The 18,883-nt window shown below is 57.0% G+C and overlaps 2 protein-coding genes across 5 annotated transcripts in view; both read left to right on the top strand.

Annotated features, from left to right (window-relative positions):
• Positions 1 to 375, top strand: part of METTL22 (methyltransferase 22, Kin17 lysine) — a 23,809-nt gene extending 23,434 nt beyond the window's left edge. The window contains exon 12 of the transcript XR_013227347.1: positions 304 to 375. The gene's annotated coding sequence lies outside the window, so the exon portion shown is untranslated. The remainder of the gene's footprint in view (positions 1 to 303) is intronic.
• The window catches only part of ABAT (4-aminobutyrate aminotransferase), a 19,114-nt gene extending 231 nt beyond the window's left edge, over positions 1 to 18,883 (top strand). Inside the window, exons 2-17 of one of the 4 annotated variants that reach the window (XM_077317163.1) lie at positions 304 to 375; positions 8,091 to 8,220; positions 8,982 to 9,079; positions 9,677 to 9,706; positions 9,835 to 9,952; positions 11,309 to 11,358; positions 11,649 to 11,729; positions 12,120 to 12,212; positions 12,314 to 12,376; positions 12,722 to 12,785; positions 13,469 to 13,617; positions 13,964 to 14,101; positions 14,668 to 14,835; positions 15,647 to 15,793; positions 16,259 to 16,370; positions 16,963 to 18,883. In XM_077317163.1, coding sequence (XP_077173278.1) covers positions 304 to 375; positions 8,091 to 8,220; positions 8,982 to 9,079; positions 9,677 to 9,706; positions 9,835 to 9,952; positions 11,309 to 11,358; positions 11,649 to 11,729; positions 12,120 to 12,212; positions 12,314 to 12,376; positions 12,722 to 12,785; positions 13,469 to 13,617; positions 13,964 to 14,101; positions 14,668 to 14,835; positions 15,647 to 15,793; positions 16,259 to 16,370; positions 16,963 to 17,084 — 1,635 coding nt within the window. In that variant the 3' untranslated portion in view covers positions 17,085 to 18,883. Of the gene's footprint in view, positions 1 to 303; positions 376 to 1,449; positions 1,586 to 5,143; positions 5,223 to 8,090; positions 8,221 to 8,981; positions 9,080 to 9,676; positions 9,707 to 9,834; positions 9,953 to 11,308; positions 11,359 to 11,648; positions 11,730 to 12,119; positions 12,213 to 12,313; positions 12,377 to 12,721; positions 12,786 to 13,468; positions 13,618 to 13,963; positions 14,102 to 14,667; positions 14,836 to 15,646; positions 15,794 to 16,258; positions 16,371 to 16,962 lie in introns of those variants that run through there. The other 3 variants (XM_077317164.1, XM_077317166.1, XM_077317165.1) reach the window with 3 other exon arrangements.

Here is an 18,883-nt window from a genome sequence, read left to right as displayed (position 1 = left end):
GAGCTGGGGAGGAGAGGGGGAGCAGGCCAGAGCTGAGCCGCAGACAGGAAGGTGGGCGGGGTGGAGCGCTGCGGATGGGCCAAGGAGCGGAGGTTTCCAGGAAATGCCGGGAGGGGAGAATCTTGGTTTTGACCTTTGACTAGCCAGCCAAAGGTCGAAGGGTATTCCTTACTGATTAGCTGTCCCAGGCCAAGATGGGCACAGGTTTATTCTGGCCGCAGAGATGGGCGGGAGGGTTGGCTTAATTGCCGGGAAGGGCTAGCTCCAGTCGAGAGACCTAAGTGGCTTTTGTTGGCCTTCAAGGTGACGCCGGGCTCAACCTTTGTCCTGCTGCTTCAGACCAACGCGGCTGCCCGCCTGAGCCTCTTCCGAGAGGTAAGTGTCTTTGACCAGTCGGGTAGTTCTGGTTGCCCGATTGCCCCTGAACAGCCCCGCCACCGTCAGGAGAGAGTCGGCACCTTTGGCTTGGTGGCCCGGGTGCTTTGCTCTTCGGCCCTGTGAAGCAGAAAGAAGCAGAGGAGTGCACCCTCCCCCCCCAGCCCTCCCCCAATTGACAGGACCCAGCTGACCATCTCCGGCGAGAGCCATCCTCCCAAGGAGTTGCCATCTCCAATCGGGCGCAGCAGGGAACGGCGCGATTGAAGGTGGCAGCTCCACCCCTCCGGGGATCAAACCATCCTCCAGTGGCCCAGCGTTGGGGAGGGGGCGAGTCTGGGACCAGCGGGAGGCAGCTGGGTCTGTTGCCCATTTGAGATCACTGGGGCTTCTCTTTCAGTTCCCAATTGCGACCCCGCCTGGCTGGCAAATAGGTCATTCCTGGCTCTGCCTCTTCTTTTGCGTTTGTCCTGTTTTGTTGGCGTCGAAAAAGACTTTAACCACACATTTGCGCCGGCCAACCTGGAGTTTCAGCAGAAATCTCAAGGGTGCCTCTGAGCATGTTGAGACTGCTTTTCTCCCTTCAGTGGGTTTGCAGGGATTCAGGTGGGAGGGGCCCTGCTTTCAGGTACTCACGAGGACACCCGCTGTCCAGGCACACTTGGCTGTGGACTCCAAAGCAGCCACACCCCTCCCCCATGGGGAACGGAGCCCTGCCAGCTAGCAGTCGGTGGCAATTCCAGAAAGACCTCCAGGCCCCACCTGGAGCTTGGCAACCACCAGCGCCGCAGGCCATGGGTTTGACTTGGCCGGCCGAGGCGAGAGTTCAGATGCTGTGGTGTGGCCACGGGCTCAGCCTCACAGGGTTGCCGTGAGGACAGGAGGGAGGAGCCCCCGGGGGCTGCTCTGAGCTCCTGCAAGGACAAACAAGCGGCCTGGACAGGGAGACCCCCCAAAAGGGATTTAACCCCTGCCCTCCCCTCTTCGCAGTCCCCCTTCCTTGGCCAGCCTCTTCCCCCCCTCCCCTCCTTGGAGGGGGTGTGTCATGCGCGGCTCTCCTGATTGGCGGGCGCCGTAGCAGAGTGGCCAGAACGCAGCGCTGATTGGCCACGGCGCGTTCGGCGGAGCGAGCCAGCCGGTGAGCTTTTGGGTCCCGGGCTGGGCAGGAGGCCGCGGCACACTCGGCGGCTGGCTGGGGAGGAGGCCGCGGGTGAGTGGGGTGGGGGTGGGGGTGGGGGTGGGGAGGGGGCCGATCTCTGCACTCCAGCACTGCCTTGGGGAATGCCCAGGGAGGGGGGGCAGGCAGGGATGGGAAGGGAAGGGAAGGGAGCTGCAGCCTGCAGGGATCCTGGGGAGGGGGCCCATCCCTCTTGCCTTTAACCCTGGCTGCTAGAGGGAGCCCCCTCCCCTCGCTTCATTGTCCACCTATATGCAACCCCCCCCCCCCCGCATTGCACACTGGAAGCCTTTCCAACAGAGCCCCCTCCTGCTCCATTGCTTTTGGGGGTGGCTCCTAAAATCAGCCCCTTTTTGTTGCTATTTTGAGAACAACCCCCCCCCTCCCCTCCTTTTTCTGTCTGTGCATCCAGAGCGCTCCAGCACTTTTGCGGGGGGGGGGGGGGGAGGGATGTCCCAGATTTTTGATTTTTCAATTGGATGCTTGGCCGTATTTTGTTTACCCCCGCTGTGAGGAGTCTGGCTCTTCCTCTTCACAACAACCCCAGGAGGTAGGCCCAAGGTCATCTAAGGAGGGATGAGGCAGCATCGGAACTCAGGTCTCTCAAAACTCTGCTGCATGCAGCCTTTCGGGCTGTGCTGTCCCTTGTGCCCCCCCTTCCGGATTTCCGAAACATCCTCCTGTCGCTCCCTGTCCTCTTTCCCCGCGGCTGATTCGGATCTTGCCCTTTCCTGGAGGCTGCCTACCGTATTTCAGGGAGGTTTTGCAACTTCCCTTGGACCGCGCCCAGCATCCAATCCCAGGCATCCAAAGTAAATATTGTGACAGATCCCTGCCGAGGCTGGGGGGGGGGGGGCTGCACGCTCTCCCTCCTCTGATTAATCGGCCGAAGTGTTCATGGATCGGTACTTGGAGGGCTCAGAGTCAAAAAGGCACCGTCCATTCCCCTCCCGATAGTGGAGAGCAACAAAGAAACAGGGTGTGAGATCTTACCCCCTTTCTCGTTCACAGTTTGGGGGAAACCTCCACACGTCATCCTTTTAATTATCGCGAGTGCTCTGTTTCAAGCACGGCTCCCCACAGAGGATGCCCTCCCCGTGTTGTGAGGCTTCATTTGCCATCTCTCTGGCCTGCCTTTGCGGTCTTGAGGACTAGAAACCTGTTTTATAAAGTGGAGATTCCCGGGGGTGCTGCTGATTTCTCGGCTGGGTTCTGATTTCTGAGCTAGCGGAGCCCGCCCAGGCCTGCGTGTCTGGAGCAAGCCAGCTACCCAAAACAGCTTCTCTCCCAGGAAAGGAAACCCCTTTCCCCTCTCCTGGAGAATTGGGAGCGAACTTAATGAAGGAAAGGAGTTTGGGGGGGGGGGGTGCAGTGCCTCCTGTCTTACATAAGCTCTCCTTCCAGTCTGCTAGTCCTTTAACATCCTCTCTGCCCACCATGGTGTTTCTGTCCCCATTAGAGATCTTTTTTGTTTGCCAAGCAACTGCTAGGGATGCCAGCCTTCAGGTGGGGCCTGGGGATCCCCTGGAATTGCATCTCCAGACTCGAGAGATCTGTTCCCCCGGAGGAAAGGGCTGCTTTGGAGGGTGACTCTGTGACATCCCTGGGCTGCTTCCCCAAATCTCCAGGCGTGCCCTGACCCTGCTTCCCCCAAGCACACGCTCCCGTCCTGGGGAGAATGCTCAGGGCCTCCTCGCTCTGCTTCTGTCGTGAGCTCCTGTGGCTGGCTGCTGTCAGCGTGACTGTATCTCCCCGAAGGTGGGTCCCTGCCAGGGAGGCCTGTGAGGCCTAGTTTCATCTATCTGGAGCCAGAAGCACGGCCGGCCTCCCTGTTATCTGCGTGGGTGCATCCATGCGCGGGGGGTGGGTGGGGGGGAATTCATTGCTCAGTGGAGAGAGGTAGAATCTGCCCTGTGATTGCACTTTGGCCTGCGCGTTGAGCTTTGGCAAGGGCCGAGGGGGAAGTCGAATCAGGACGGTCGGTCTGGCCAGGGGAAACACCTGCAGGCCGTCTGTGTGCAGCCTGGATGCTAAACAGGCATTTGCGATGGCTCCTTGCATTGCAGCGGGATTTCGTTTTCATTACGCTTACGTGGCGTTCGGTAACCGTGCCTTTGCCAACTCTGGGTTGGGAAGCCCCTGGAGGTTTGGGGGTGGAGCCTCCAGGGAGAGGCCGTACATTGCCAGAGGGCGGAGTTTATTGCCATAGAGTCTTCTTCCCAGAGAGGCGGTTTTCTCCAGGTGAATGGATCTCTGTCGGATGGAGTAGTCTCCAGCCAGGTAATCCCGAGTGCTCTCCAGCCACCACCTGGAAGTTGGCAATGCTGTCAGGCTGGGGTGAAGGCACTTCATGGACTGCTGGTCGTTTCTGGACGAGGGGCATGTGAGCGCAGAGAGCGGCTGTCTATTGAGTCAGGCAACTGGTTGGCCAAGGCTAGGAGGGTGGGCCCTGACCAGCAGCAGCTTTCCTCCGAAAGCGTTTCCAGGATCTGCTCCTTGGGAGGCTGGGCAAGCTGGGAGCTACAGTACGGCCTGATCCAGCAACGCAGGCGCTTCAGCTGTGACTTCGGAGAGCCTGGGGGTGATCAGGCGGACACAAGGAAGGACGTCACCATTCCCCCAAAACAGGCAGTCTGTGGGACTCACCGCCACAGGACAAAGGGATGGGCTCTCCTGAAGGCTGGCTTTAAAGGGGTGGGTGACGCAGGCCAACTACTAGTCACAATGACTGGACAGAACCTCCAGTTTCAGAAGTCGCGTGTCTTTGGGTTGGGGAGATTCTTGGGCCCGGGTGCGCTGGCTCGTGGTTCTTCCAGGAAACAGGCTGTGATGCTGAGGCTCTTCTGGGAGAGCCAGCTTTCTAATAGGGCACTGGGACACCATTTTGGGAATGAGAGCCTTGTTGGTGATGTGGGATGGGGCGAGGGACGCAGGCCTGCTTTGGACTGGACTGAGAGGTCAGGGGCCGCAGCCGGGAGCAGCGTCGCATGTGCCCTTGGTGGGACATGGCCACGCAGGCAGAAGATGGCAGCTCTAAAATAAACCCGAGCAGTAGCAACAGTAATAAAGGTTTGCAGTTTGGAGGACCGCATCCGCAGGGCTGCTTCCCCTGGTGCCAGACACAGGAGCCCAGGTTTTCCCCGGGGGTTCCTAAAAGACAAGCTAAACTTAGTAGCAAGAGGCAACCAGAGACGCTCCCGGCTGAAACGTCATCTCCGTCAGCATGCAAAATAGATTGGCAGCCCAACGGGAGACTGTTTTGCAAGGGGCGGCCACTTTCTCTGGGGCAGATGCAAAACGCCAGGAAGCCGGCCCATCCCCGTTGCAGCGGTTTCGCCAGGGGAGGGGCCGGGCAGCCACCTGGCCACTAGGGACTGCTCTGGCCTTTCCAGGAACAGTAGAGCCAGCACCCTCTAGCCTCGCTAGGGGGCTTTAAAAAGGGGAGCTCTAGGGCTAAACAGAGCCTCCAGTTTCAGAGGCAGGGTACCTTGGAACTTGCGCTGTGGCCTTGGGGCTGCCTGGCTCTGCACCTCGCCTGCCTCACCACCTTTGTTGTGTCTTTCACGACTCGATGACTAACAGGAGCAGGGGAAGAGAGAAGGCCCTGAAGCCCGGTCAAAAGTCACCCGTGAGCTCACGGTCCCGTCTCCCTCCCCTGAGAAACATTCTGGTGAGTCACGGAGTTTTGCAGCCACCTCCCACGAACCCCGTCGGGAAGCTCAGCCTTCGCGGGACTCATTAACCCTCCGCCCTGGGCAGCCGCGAGGAAGGCCGGCCACGGGTGCAGAGTTCGATCTCTTTGCCCGGTCTGTTGATTGCGCGGCATTCGATCAAGCTCCGCTGTGGACGTCTCCGTAAGAGGCGAGGCCACAAGCCGCACAGGGAACGCAACTCAAGGCAATGGGGCCTGCTTGTGGGGGGACGCTGCTTGCTGAGATTCCGCCCTCTGAGCCAAGAAATAGTTCCGTCCATTTCCTTTCCGCTCAGGTCTTGTCCCGTACGCTGGTGGGCCTCCCATTGGCCCCTGGGTTTTAGCCACCATGGGAGACAGAGCATTGGATTGGTTGGGCCACCGGCCTGATCCATCCCCACCCCCTTCTCCTGGATTGCTATCCAAGGTTCAAGTCCAGCCAACCCGGACTGCTTTTAGTTGAACATCCAGGCCAGGCCAGGAGCTCTCTGTGCTTAAGGCGAGAGACCCAGGCCATCTTCAGTTCCGACAGGCTCCCCCAATAATGCCAGGAGAGTCCGACTCCAGCTTTGCGTCTCTGCGTCTCTCTCCTCCCCCTCCTTTTAATGCTCACAGCATCCCTGCGAGGTTGGGCAGGCCACGAGGAGGAGGGAGAGCCGACAAGTTGCCAGCCCAGAATTCGAACCCATCTCTGCCTAGGCCCAACTACTCTCAGGGTTTTAATTCCCCCCCACGGCTCCGCGTTTTGGGGAGGCGGCATTAGAGAGAAGATCCGTCGCAGGCAATTCCGCTTCCCCCCCTGCTGGGATGCAGTTTCCTGCAGAGTGGCCGAACCGAATTAAGCCTCCGTTTCACGTCTAATAATGACACGTCTCCTTTCTTCTCCCGCTGGTTACCGGAGCAACCGGGCAATCATGCAGCCCGGGCCGAGGGGCGGTTTGTGGCTCCGGAGGCCCTCATTGGTTTGTCCCCCTGCCCCGCCACGGCTGCCACGGCAACACATCCAGGGGCACGCGGAGCCGGGGAAGACCTGCCGTGGCTTGGCATCAGCCGCTCTGGCACTGCAGCAGCGGAGCCCCCGTGCATGCGCGTGGCGGGGGAGTGGGCCCAGCTGTCTCCCAGACTGTGAGTTTTCCGAGCCGGGCCCCCTCCAGCTGCTCAGAAGAGCCCTCCCCTGCCCGGCCAGTTTCTCAGCCCCTTTGGGGGGGACCGGAGAAGTCGGCCCCCTTCAGCCCGAGCATCTTCGTGTTCTGCAAAGCCTGTCATGCGTTGCACAACCGGAGAGGTTTGGAGTAACAGTTAAGCAAGAATCCTTGCGCACGCAGCACTTGCAGCCGGGGGAGACCCCGAGCGGCCCATGACTCAGCACATGCGCCATCCCTGCCGGGCGGCTGCCGCCAAACCTCATTTGGCCTGCTTGGCGGGGATTACCGGGAACCCATGCGCAGGGGGAAGAGCCCTTTTCAGGCAGGGTAGGGGGAAGGAATGGATCCGCCTGGCCGAGGAAGGGCGGCAGCGAGCATAATAGATTTTGCTCCTCCGCTGTGCTGTTGGGGGTGCCGGGTCTAGGCTCGGAGATCCCGGGAGGCTAAGGCGATTAACATCAGGGTGACGCAGGGATCCTGCTAAGGAGCCGGAGGACAGGGCCTGGGAGCCTCAGCCTGTCCGAGAGGCGGGCAGGCAGGGAAGGGCGCTAGCGTTTCAGTTTGACGCTCTTCTTCCATCGGCAGTCCTGAGCGAATTTGGCAGGCCGGTGGAAATGAGGGCGGCCGGTTTGGGGTTTTCCATAGCCAAGTCCGAAGAATTAACGGCTCCGTGCCCTCCCTGAGGCCCCTGTGTGACACGGGCCGGGGTCTGATCCAACAGGGTTTCTCTGGCTTTCTTACGACAGAGATTAGAAAAACCCCGCTGAAGCCCCTCCCCTCCCCAGGCCTGCCCTCCTCAGGCTTCACCCTTCAAATCTCCAGGCCTGGAGCTGGCAGCCCTGCTAAGGGCCTATCAGGTGCTTTTTAAGTCGGTTCTTATGGCCGTTTAACTGCCCTGAGACCCCTCAAAGCATCCTGGGAACCGTAGTTGAGTGAAGGAGCCGAGGATTCCGTCAGGTCCCTTCCAGGACCACAGAGGGGTGCAGGGGTGGGGAGGTCTGTTCCCTGCAGAGGTGGCTTCTCTGAATATTTCCGCCTGTAATTCTCCTTTGCACATGCCCTCGCGTGACAGGGAAGGCGTGGTGGCCGTTAACGGCGGCTGGGGCGTGCTTGGACAGGGCGTCTGAGGCTGCTTCTAATGCGTGGGGGGGGGGGGAGAGCACGGCACTCTGGGTCTCTGGTAGTGAAGACCACACCTGTGCCACTGGGATGCCCATACCTGCCCCTCCAGGTGCCAGCGCAGTGCCCACCGTGATGACGCTCCCACAGCCTGCTTATAAAAACAGGCAGAGATAGCTAGGTAGTCAGACGGACAGTCCAACCGATTGCTTGGTAGGCAGGCAGACAGACAGATATATAGAGACAGGCTGACCGACTGATTAATAGGGAGATGGGTAAACAGACTGATAGATCTACAGACAGACCAACAGATTGATCAATAGGCAGCCAGGCCAAGAGATGGATGGATGGACAGATGGATGAGAGAGGGGTGGATGGATGGATGGATGGATGGATGGATGGATGGATGGATGGATGGGCGGATGAGAGAGGGATGGGTGGATGATATCTGCCAACAAGAATAAAGAAATGTAATGCATTCAAACTCTAGAGCTCGAAACTTGTTCTCCCAGTGCTCTGGCCAGAGAAGAATGAATTTATGATTCTCTCTCTCTCTCTCTCTCTCTCTCTCTCTCTCTCTCAGGTCCTCAGCCGAGACAGGAGGCTTCCTGCTTGCTTTCTCCAAAGCAGAGGAAAGAGTAACATGGCCCTGATGCTGCTGAGGCGGCCTCTGACTGGCCTGCTGCAACAAAACTCCAGGGCCTTCGCAGTTGGTAAGTGTCCCATCAGTCCAAGGAGCAAGAATCCGAGGTGGGCCTGGTTATCCTCCTTGCTGTTCTGCAGGGACGGCTCCCGGCCTCTGTGGCTGTTTTCTGCAAAGTCTGGAAAGACGGCTCAGCTTCCCTCCGTGCCCCGTGCGGCCTTTTGTGTGCTTGAATTCCTGGGACTTTTCCCCACACAGCCCCAGGAAACCTGGGCAAAGAGTCTGGCTTTCCTTGCTTCTGGCCGTTAAGAGGCTTTTGAGCACCCCCGACCTGGGGGGAAGGGAAGGGGAGAGAAAGGCAGTTTCCCTTGTAGTGCCTCCTTCTGCTATTCATCCGTTCCCCCTTGCCAGGACTTCTGAAGTTTTCCTGGGAGCATTTTTATAAATACAGGCCAGGATATTGTGAAATCGCCCGTGTTTACACGCAGCCGCGGTTTCTCATCCACTCGGCTCTGTTGCTCTCGGGACCTTGGAGATTTCTGCAGGAATTATAGCCAAGAGCGTTTGGGAAATCTCAGTTCTTGGGGAGGCAGAATTTCTTGCGGGTCTCTGAACCTCAATCTTGGGGAAGCACTGGAAAGATGTTTTTAAAGGAACTTAGAAAAGCAGTTGGGCGTAGATTTTCCTGCCTCGTTTCCCTTCCTCCAGCCTGGGCCTGACTCCTAAAAAAAAAAAGCCCCATCAGAAGGGGTATCCTGGGGGAGGGAGCAAGGCAGGATTCCTGGGGCAGGGAGATCTGAACTCAGCCCCTTTCTGCATTTCCCCCCACAGGGCACCGAGGGATCAGCCAAGCTGCGGCTAAAATTGACGTGGAATTTGACTATGACGGGCCGCTCATGAAGACCGAAGTCCCGGGGCCAAAGTCCAGGGTAAATCCACGCCGTTAGGGTGGCCAGCTCTGGCTTGAGAAGTGGCAGGAGATTTGGGGGGTGGGATTTGGGGTGGGGAGGGGCCTCACTGTGGTATAACGCTATGTAGTCCACCCCCCAAAGAAGCCCTTTTCTCCAGGGGAACTGATCTCTTTGGGCTGGAGAGGAGCTAAAATTCCAGGGGATCCCCAGACTGCCGTGTCACGTTCCAAGTTTGAGAAGGACGGGTGGAATTTCCATCTCAGAAATCTATTTCCGTGGGTGGGTCTTTCCTTTGCCCTTCCCTGCGGATAGCACCCCTAAGAAACAAGATGCGAAGTAGCCCTCGAATGCCGAAGCCCTGAGGCCAAGGGAGGGGCAGCATGGATGCAGATATGCCAAACATTCTGCATTCTTGACCTGTGGATGACCAGCCCTGCTTGAGGGGTGGCCTTGCCCCCAAGATTGCTCCCAGGACCCGCTGCGTGGGTGCCCGCCCTCTTCCCTGGAATTTTGCCCCCTTCTCTCAAAGCTATTGCCAGCTCCATCCAGCAAAAGCCAAAATGTTTGCACGCCAAGTTTATCATTTGCTTCTCCCCCTCTCTCTTTCCTTTCCAGGAATTAATGAAACAGTTGAATGGGATTCAGGTAAGTTTTCGTGGCTGGGGGGAAGGGGAAGGCCCTTCCATGACGTGGCTCTCACGGTCCTAGCCAGCCCCAGAATCTCCCTGGGAAAGGGCCGTTCCCAAGACGTCTTCCGTTCTCCCGCCCTCCAGAATGCGGAAGCGGTCCACTTTTTCTGCAACTACGAGGAGAGCCGAGGGAATTACCTCGTTGACGCGGACGGGAACCGCATGTTGGATCTCTACTCCCAGATCTCTTCCATCCCAATAGGTAAGGCTCTGACGCGTGGAGCAGAATTCTCCCTCTGGCTGGAATTCCCTTTCAGTAGAGGCGAGCAAGAGCGACCCTGCTTAGCCAGCTGTGAAAAATGGATTCAAACCGGTGGCATGCCAGCGTCATTCCTTATATCTGGGTTGAGAACTCCCTTTATCCTCTGAGCTATCATGATGCGACGTCACGGAATGCTTACAGACATTCCAGCTGACGGGGCTGATTCGCTCAAGGCTTCGTTATCGGAAGGCCGTGGTATGGACATAAAGAAGTATGGGAAATGTCAGAGATGAAACTAGCAGTGCCATTCCTATCAAACCAAGCACAAATGCCTGAAGAGATCCAATAAAATTTGAGCCAGCTGCTGAAAACTTACAGATGTGGGACCAGGCAAAGGGTTAGTGTCGAGGTATCTCAGCAGATAAGGCTTTGGCCCTTATGGCCACCTGCATTACTTCAGAGTGCCGCTACTTGAAGCTTGGCTTCTGTTGGGGTCTTAAAAAGGATGAGCCACCTCTGATTTGCGTGTGCCAGCAACGGAATGAAACAAACAGCGCAGCTCCTGTGAGGGAAGGGAAAGGTCAGCACGGCTGGGGGGAAAACAAACCAAACCACGAGCCAGGAGTGGATACTGTGATCGGGACAAAGAGATCTCCTTGTGATGAAACAGGCCCGGTAGGAGGTAAAATTTATCTCGAGGCTTCCAAAAAGCCTTCAGGAATAGGGCTACCATTAACCTGGTGGGGAAAATCAAGACGTGAAGGGACGCTGGTGGGGCCAAATGTCACGGTCCATTCTGAATGGCTTGAGTGGCTTGGGGATCCCATCAGGGAGAAATGTGGGGCACATACGAAAGAAACAAAGAATTGCGAATCTTTGGCCACCAGTCTCAAATTCTTTTAAGGTTGGGATTGGAAGCAGATTGTCCGATGAGGCTGGAGGGAGGGGCTTCTCTGGTCAGCTCTTGTGCAATTCTCCTGAGGCAAACCGCCAAAGAAGCGGAGCCGGGCAGGAGGGGAGGAATGCACATTGCCAGCCCTGGTGTCTGTTGTTTTCCGCTAGCTGCTGTTTGCTCATGTTGTGTTGGAGCCGCTTAAGCTGTTGAAAGAATGCTGTGAAAGTCCCCCTTCCTGCCAAGAAAACAGAGGTTGCTTTTTCAGAGTTGTTATCCTAAAGACAACATGTTGGCCGGGCCTGTTGTGATGCCCTGGAGTATTCACAAACATTCTAACTGCTCAGGGGCAAGCAATGGTGCAGCCACCTTTCCCAGTCAGCCTTTTATCCATCCCTTCCTGACAGGCAAGCCGGGCAAGCCGGGCAAAACGGGTCTGTCCTCAGCCTCTTTTCCCCCTCTAGGGTACAGCCATCCATCTCTGATCAAGCTCCTCCAACAGCCCCAGAATCTGGTAAGGGTCTCCTTGGAAGGCCGTGCAAATTCCACCCACGTCCGGCTCGCATTTGCGAAAGCTCCTTAATATTACTGATCCTTGAATCCCTTTTGAACGATGCCTCGGTTCTTCTCCGGTGCCCTGCGAGGAAGTCTCAGTCCGAAAGGGCAGTTAGCCGTGCCCTGCGAGGAACCGTGTGCTGGCCATTGATCGAAAGAGTGGGCTGGCTCTCAATTGACATGGCACATTCCAGCCCTCGTTTTCTGGGAAAGCTCAACGTTCAGGGTGAACTTTCTCTTCTTTTTTAGAGCACTTTCATCAACAGGCCAGCCCTGGGCATTTTGCCCCCTGAAAACTTTGCAGACAAGCTGAAGGAATCTTTGCTCACCGTAAGTAGACTGAGGGGAGGGACCCAGAGCAGATGACCTGACAGCCCACTGTACGGTTCACAAATGAGGGGCAGTGCGGCGCAGGGGATGGAGAATCCGGCCGGGACCTGTGAGGCTCCAGTTTGAATCCCTGCTCTGCCCTGGAGGTTTGCTCTCGGCAAGACCTACCCCACAGGGCTGTTGTGAGGAGAAAACAAGGGGAGAGAACATTGCATGATGCTTTGGGGGGGACCCCTTCTGCCTGCTTCCTTAGATCCTGTTTGGAGGCCCCCTGATTCATCCCTGGCCAGAGGTCTCCCAGAGAGCTTTCGAAGTCTTGGCCGAGCTTGGCAAAGCCGACTCGGATAGGTCTGACCCCGCTGGTGTCGGTTGTTGTTTTTCCGCCGACAGGTGGCTCCCAAGGGCATGTCTCAGGTGATCACCATGTCGTGCGGCTCTTGCTCCAACGAAAACGCCTTCAAAACCATCTTCATGTGGTACAGGGTGAGTAGCGAGCGTTCGGAACCCCCCCAGTGCGGGAGCGAACTTTCCCAAGACCTCCCCAGGGAAACTCCCGGCTCCCTTTGTTTGCCTCTCTCTGCCAGAACAAAGAGCGGGGCCTCAGCAGCGTGACCAAGGAGGAGCTGGAGACCTGCATGATCAACCAGGTGCGTCGCTTTGGCACCGCCAGGTCTGAGAGATCAAAACACACACTGAATTGGGAACTGGGGTGTCCCTGATTGTAGCCCAGTAGCCGAGGGGAGCATAAAAATTCACCAGAAATTACGCCTGGACTGAAAATCAGTGGGGGTCCGGGCGGATGTTTTCTCTGTGCAGTAGCTTTGGTTTGCTGAATGTGGCATCCAAGCTACGTTGCCCACCCTGCAAAATCTAATTTGCGTAACCCTGCTTCAAGCCCCAGGTCAGGAGGGACTCTTCTGCCTCCCAGTGGTCAGGCAGCAGAACGTTACGATGTGGATTCCCCCCCCCCTTTTTTTTTTTTTTAATTTCAGCCTCCTGGTTGTCCGGAGTACAGCATGCTGTCCTTTATGGGCGGATTTCACGGGCGAACCATGGGTAAGGGGGAATTAATAGACCGTTTTTTACTCTTCAGTTGCAAGGGGGTGCTTTCCGCTGAACTTAAACGTGTCTCCGGAATCATTCCAAGTAGCCGCCGTAACGCACAGGGTGTTCTCCTTCTGCACGGCTTGGAAAGGCGACTGCTTTTGTTGCTAAAGGCTGTGGAAGGCCAGGTCAGCGTGTGCGTCGGGAGCAGGGGTGGACCGGCTTGTTCTGCTGCTGTCCCCAGGAGGAAGAACAAGAGAAGCCCTGTTGGATCAGGCCAGGGGCCCCTCCAGCCCAACACTCTGCGCCACTCAGTGGCCAAAACCCAGGGGCCCTCAGGAGGTCCCCCGTTGTGGCCCTCCCTGTGACTCCAGAAGCCCTCCCAAGACTTCCTGTGGCTTTTTCTGTTGCCTCTTTGGGATGCTGCCCAGTGTGAGAAGGCTAGCCTCGAAGGGAGCCAGGGCGGAAACCTTCTTTGCCAAGCGGCTATCTTTCTGCTTTCGGAGAGGGGGCTCTTTGCTATCTGATCTCTCACCGGCCACCTGAAACCGCCCGCCAGCCCTCGGGACTCTACGGCCTCTGTCCTTCTGGGCAGCTCGAGGCGCTCCTGCCTCAGCCTGGTGGGCACATGCAGCACGGGCGAGGGTGGGTGGCAGGACGCTCTCCCAACCGGCGCCTTTCTCTCCTCCGTTCAGGCTGCCTGGCCGCCACCCACTCGAAAGCCATCCACAAGCTGGACATCCCGTCCTTCGACTGGCCCATCGCTCCGTTCCCCAGACTGAAGTACCCGCTGGAGGAGTTTGCCAAGGAGAACGAACAGGAAGAGTCCCGTTGCTTGGAAGAGGTGAGAGCCTGGGGTGCAGGGGGGGATTTCCCCTGAAAGAGGGTGGGTGACCGCTGTCTCCCTCGAGAAGCCCCCTTCCCCCCGATATCCCAGGCTCTCATCCCATCCTGCAGCAGAGCCAGAGTCAGGCGGAGCCATCGAAAACGCGCCCTTCCACGAAGCAAGGCTCCGTTTACTTGGGATGAAACAGCCACAGGCTGCTGTTGTAATTAATGGCGAAATTCTTAAAACCCTCAGGGCAGAGCACCAGCTCCTGCAGTTCACTTTTCCTTAGAAACGAAAGCGCTCAGCGTGTTTCACTCTGTTTGGAGGAAAACACTCCCCCCCCCCCCCGGTCCATCTCTAGGTAGAAGATCTGATTGTGAAGTACAGGAAGAAGAAGAAAGTGGTCGCTGGGATAATCGTGGAGCCGATCCAGTCGGAAGGCGGAGACAACCACGCCTCGGACGACTTCTTCCGGAAGCTGAGGAACATCGCCAGAAAGGTTGGCCCGCTCACATCTACAAAGGGCAGCATGTGGGGAGGCAGGGGGCAATCCCTCCCCTTGTCCTTTCTTTCTTTTTTTTACAAATCAAACTTCTTTCCAATCCGCTCCACACTGCCTCTTAGCGCACACGAAGAAGAGCTGGGTTTTTTATTCCCCGCTTTTCACTACTCAAAAGAGTCCCCAAAGTGGCTCGCGATCACCTTTCCCTTCCCCTCCCCACAACAGGCACCCTGTGAGGTGGGTGGGGCTGAGAGCTCTGAGAGAACTGCTCTCTGCGAACAGCTCTGAGAGAACTGGGACCGGCCTGAGGTCAGCCGGCTGGCCGCCTGTGGAATCAAACCTGATTCTTTCACCACAAAGACCCTCTCCTGTACATACCCGCGCCTTAGCTGCCATTCCAGAAATGGAGATTGAAAGAGGTAGCCTTGCCAAGCAGACCTCCTAAATCCTCCACCCCTTTTCACCCCTCTGCCTTTTCAGTCAGGACTGCCCCCCCACCCCTCCCACCCCAGGCTCAGCTCTTTGGCTCACCTGGTCTTGCTTTTCCCGCTCTCCTTGCGCAGCACGGCTGTGGCTTCTTGGTGGACGAGGTGCAGACGGGGGGCGGCTGCACCGGCAAGTTCTGGGCCCACGAGCACTGGGGCCTGGAGGACCCCGCCGACGTCCTGACCTTCAGCAAAAAGATGATGTCCGGAGGATTCTTCCACAAGGAGGAGTTCCGGCCCAACGCGGTAAGTCTGCGGCTGGAACGCGGGCACCGGACAGGTGGCCTTTTAAACAGCCCGCCTGCCTTCCCGTCAGGGCTGCACGCATTCTTCAGTTCCCTGGGCATGAGCAGAGTGTATAGTAGCCCAATAATCCTGGCCTTCATTTTTTTTAAGCTTCTAGCCCTCAGGATAACCATGATAAGGAAACAGCGGCCAGGGCTTCAGAGGCTGTGTTTAGGGTCTGGTTAATTGTGCCATCGTAATTCTTAAAACCCTGAGGGCACCCTCCGACGTCCCCAGGACAAAAGGCCACCGTTCTCCAGTTCTCTCTTTCTTAGAAACAAAACAGGTTGGCCCAGTTCATGGTATCTAGAGGGAAGTTCCCTTTTCTATTCTGGGTCTGTTCTCAGAACTAAAGTTCTGCCTTCCAGACAAGCCACTCAGGGTTCTGGCCTGACGCAAGAGGCTGCCCTTGGGAGATGGTTAAAATGTAGATAAGGAAATCAGGTTCAGACCTGGGGGGGGGCTAGGCCCCTCCCCCCCACCTGTCCAGGCTACAGCAGCCTGCTGCCTTCTTTCAAAGTGCAGTAGAGATAACTGAACAGACCCAGGCAGCGTTGAAATGCATCACATGTCGTCTTCACTATCTGTTCCTCAGCTGAGAGTGGACAAAAATAGATAAACGGCGTCTTTCACAGGGGGAAAGAACGATGAGATATCTTACTCATTACCTGAAATTGCTCTCAAAGAGGGTTACTGCTGAGCCTTGCCAAAACATGCAATCCTGTCGCCTCCGTTTTCTCTGTTCTCCCCCTTCGGCCCGTCCCCCACGCAGCCGTATCGGATTTTCAACACGTGGCTCGGCGATCCCTCCAAGAACCTGCTGCTAGCCGAAGTCATTAACGTCATCAGACGAGAGGACCTGCTCAGCAACGCCATCCATGCGGGGAAGGTCTTGTTGGCGGGGCTCCTGGAATTACAGGTAAGAGCCCGTGGACGGTTCTCCCCTGGACCGGCTCAGGGAGATCTCACGAGCACGGGAAAGAGACAAGCTGCTGGGGGGGTGGGGGGTGGGCGTGGCAAAAATGAATTCTGTATCTGTCACAGGGTCAAAATATTCCCTAAGCACAGCTGGCAGACTCTTGAATCCAGATTTGACAAGCTTGAGCACTGTGGCCAAAACAGAATTTGCTTGCTAAAACAGCCTGCTAAAAGCCCTCTCTCTATTTATTTAGATTTTTATACCGCCCTTCCCTACGGACTCTGGGCGGTTTACCTAAAACATTTTAGAACGTTTACATAGAACGGTGGCCAAACTGTGGCTCTCCAGATGTCCATGGACTACGGTTCCCATGAGTCCCTGCCAGCAGCATGCCTTTCCCAGTGATCTGGGTGCGGGGCAGTTTTCCCGGCTGCAGAAACATTGTGCAATTCTCTCCCTTTCTAGGATCGCTACCCTCAGCTCGTCAGCCGGGCACGGGGACGGGGGACGTTTTGCTCCTTCGACACCCCAAACGACACCACGAGGAACAAGCTCATATTGCTAGCCAGAAACAAAGGTAAGCAGATGGGCTTTTTGAGCGGCATCCTGGCTCCCGTGAAGCTGAGGGCTGTGTGCCTTTGGGTGAGGGGGGCACAGTAATCTTTTGCAGCCAGCAGAGCCCTCTGACTGGCGGCCGTTTGGCAGGCAAAATTTACGGCACGTTTTTGCTGTTTTTCACGATTTGTTCCAGCGGCACTAATTTGGGGAGAGACAACAATGCCCTGCTTTGCTGGGTTTGCCAATCTGGAATCCCCATGGCTGGAAATGTGGGCGTGTTTTTAACACACCGTCCACTCTGCCTGTATGCTGTGCAGTCTGCCTTGGATAAGGGAAGAAATCTCCCCTTTGCCGGGACATGCCAAACGGGCATCATGGAGCAGGGTGCAGAGTGTCCTGCAGACTTCCTGTTTTTTGGCAGCACCTCCTCGCCGCTTGCCTTTCGGACAGTTGCTGAAGAGGCTGCAGCTGACTCGCTGGCTAGGCCTCCTCCTCCCTCTCTCCACACGCAGTTGTCCCGCTCCATGCATGCAACTTCCAGCGGCCCGGTGCGCTGCTCTCCCTGCGCAGTCCGTCCCTGCCCAACCCCCTTCCTCCTCCTTTGCCCCCAGGTGTCGTCTTGGGAGGCAGCGGCGACCGATCGATCCGCTTCCGGCCCACCCTGGTCTTCCGAGACCACCACGCCCACCTCTTCCTGAACATCTTCAGCGACATCTTGGCGGACTTCAAGTAGCGGAGTCGTAACCTTGCACTACCGAAAACCCAAATCCTCCAGAAATCCAAAACGTAGCTTATTTAAATTCACACACACAAACACACACACACACACACACACATATATATCTATTTTCACTAACAGGTTTTTAAAAAACTGTTCTTTCCCCCATCTTGCTGCCTATTCCAGCCCTGGGCACCGCTGGCGCTTCCGGAAACTCTCGCAAGGTTTCTGAGGTCGAGGGGAGCAGGATCCCCGTGGCGGGCTGTTCCTCCCACCCCCATTGCTCAAGATGTGCCAAATCTTAGGCGAGGGAAGGACCTGGGCAGTCCAGCCATCCAATTCAGCTTCTTCGGGCTCTCTCCAAAATCAGTGGCTAGCCCTCCAGCCTGCTGAGGCCGTTTTTTGAAAATGTTTCCAGGGTGCCACAAGGCTTTGCAAGTGGGGCAAGGATCTAGGGCTTCGCCACTGAGCTGCAGCCTAAAATGGGCCGCCCTCCTCCTCCCCACAACCGCCCACAATGCAATGCACCCCCGTAGGCTGCAGGACCCAGGCCTCTCTCGGCAGGCAGCCCTGTCTGTAGGGGCCCGTCTCTCGTGGGGGCTGGGGAAGAGAAAGAGGCATCCGTCAGTCTAAGGAAACCTTTAAGGAGCCCCCCCTCGCCCGCTCCCCCCCCCCCGGCGTCCTGAGTTATCCCTTGTTCACTGCGTAAGGGAAGCCGAACACAACCGCAGAGTTGGCTGCACCAAACCAAGGGGTTTCTTCTCTGTTGTGCCTTCTGTGTCCCTCCCCTGGTCCCCCCCCCCGCCTGCAACAGCCAAGCAGCCATCCCTGCCTCTTTCTCGCCCCCTCCGCATCAGCATGGGTGGAAGGGCGGACGAGTCGGAGGAGCCGCCGAGGAAGAGAATAAACTCTCCTCCTTCCCCCCCCCCCCCCCACAGTTGGAGCAATATGTCCCCCTCATGTTCCCCGAGAAGGGGAAAGAGAGGCGTTTGAAGCGAACGCACGGTACCCTTCGGGTGGCCAGGCTTGGGGCTGCCCCTGGCCAAGCCTTTCCGTCCTTGGTTAATTCAGCCGGTGCTCTTGTTGTAGCCATAACAGCGGTGTATCTGGGGCCTGAATGCAAGGGGCGTTGGGCATCGGTTCAAGGACACTCCCCTTTCTTTCCCAGTAGCTCTTGCCTGCACTCATCGCCCTGTGGCTCCCTGGGCCTCAGTCACCGCCTACAGGCAGCCAGCTGTTCCCCCCTCCTGCTTCTCTCCTCTTGGGTGAGCTCCGGAAGATGCAGGAGTCGCTTCTTGTGCAGCAGGGAGGACGCAGGCTGGGAGAGCCCTCACGCAGCAGTCCTAGCCTCGGCGAAGGTTTGACTCTGGCCTGACGAGCCGATTTCTTTGCACACCCTCTCCCACGTTCCCCAGAGGCCGACTGGGTCATCCCAGCTTTCTCCCTGCCCTGTTTTTCTCCAGCGGGAAAACAGGTCTGTGTTTGGGGGGAGGGGGGGATACTTCTCAATGTGTCTTTTATGTTTTTTAACAGTAATTTTTATGGAACTCTGAACTGTGAACCGGCGGGCACTCCTGGCGGTGCGGTCACAGCGTGGCCAAGGCGTCGCCTCTGCGGCCTCTGACTCTTGACCTTAAAAAGTAACAATCTCGTTTACAACCTCTCGACCGTGCCAAATTTGTGTGCAAGACCGACGCCTAACCGACCCTCTCGATGTGTAGCCGGTAGCCATGTCACCCGGACCCATGAGATTAAGTTTCCGTGTCTGGATCAGTATTCTTAAAATAATAATAAAAATAGTATTTATAACGGAA

Source organism: Paroedura picta, chromosome 17, assembly GCF_049243985.1.
Source record: "Paroedura picta isolate Pp20150507F chromosome 17, Ppicta_v3.0, whole genome shotgun sequence".
NCBI lineage: Eukaryota > Metazoa > Chordata > Lepidosauria > Squamata > Gekkonidae > Paroedura > Paroedura picta.
The sequence above is the reverse complement of the archived record's forward strand: the minus strand, read 5'-3'. Positions and strand labels throughout refer to the sequence as shown.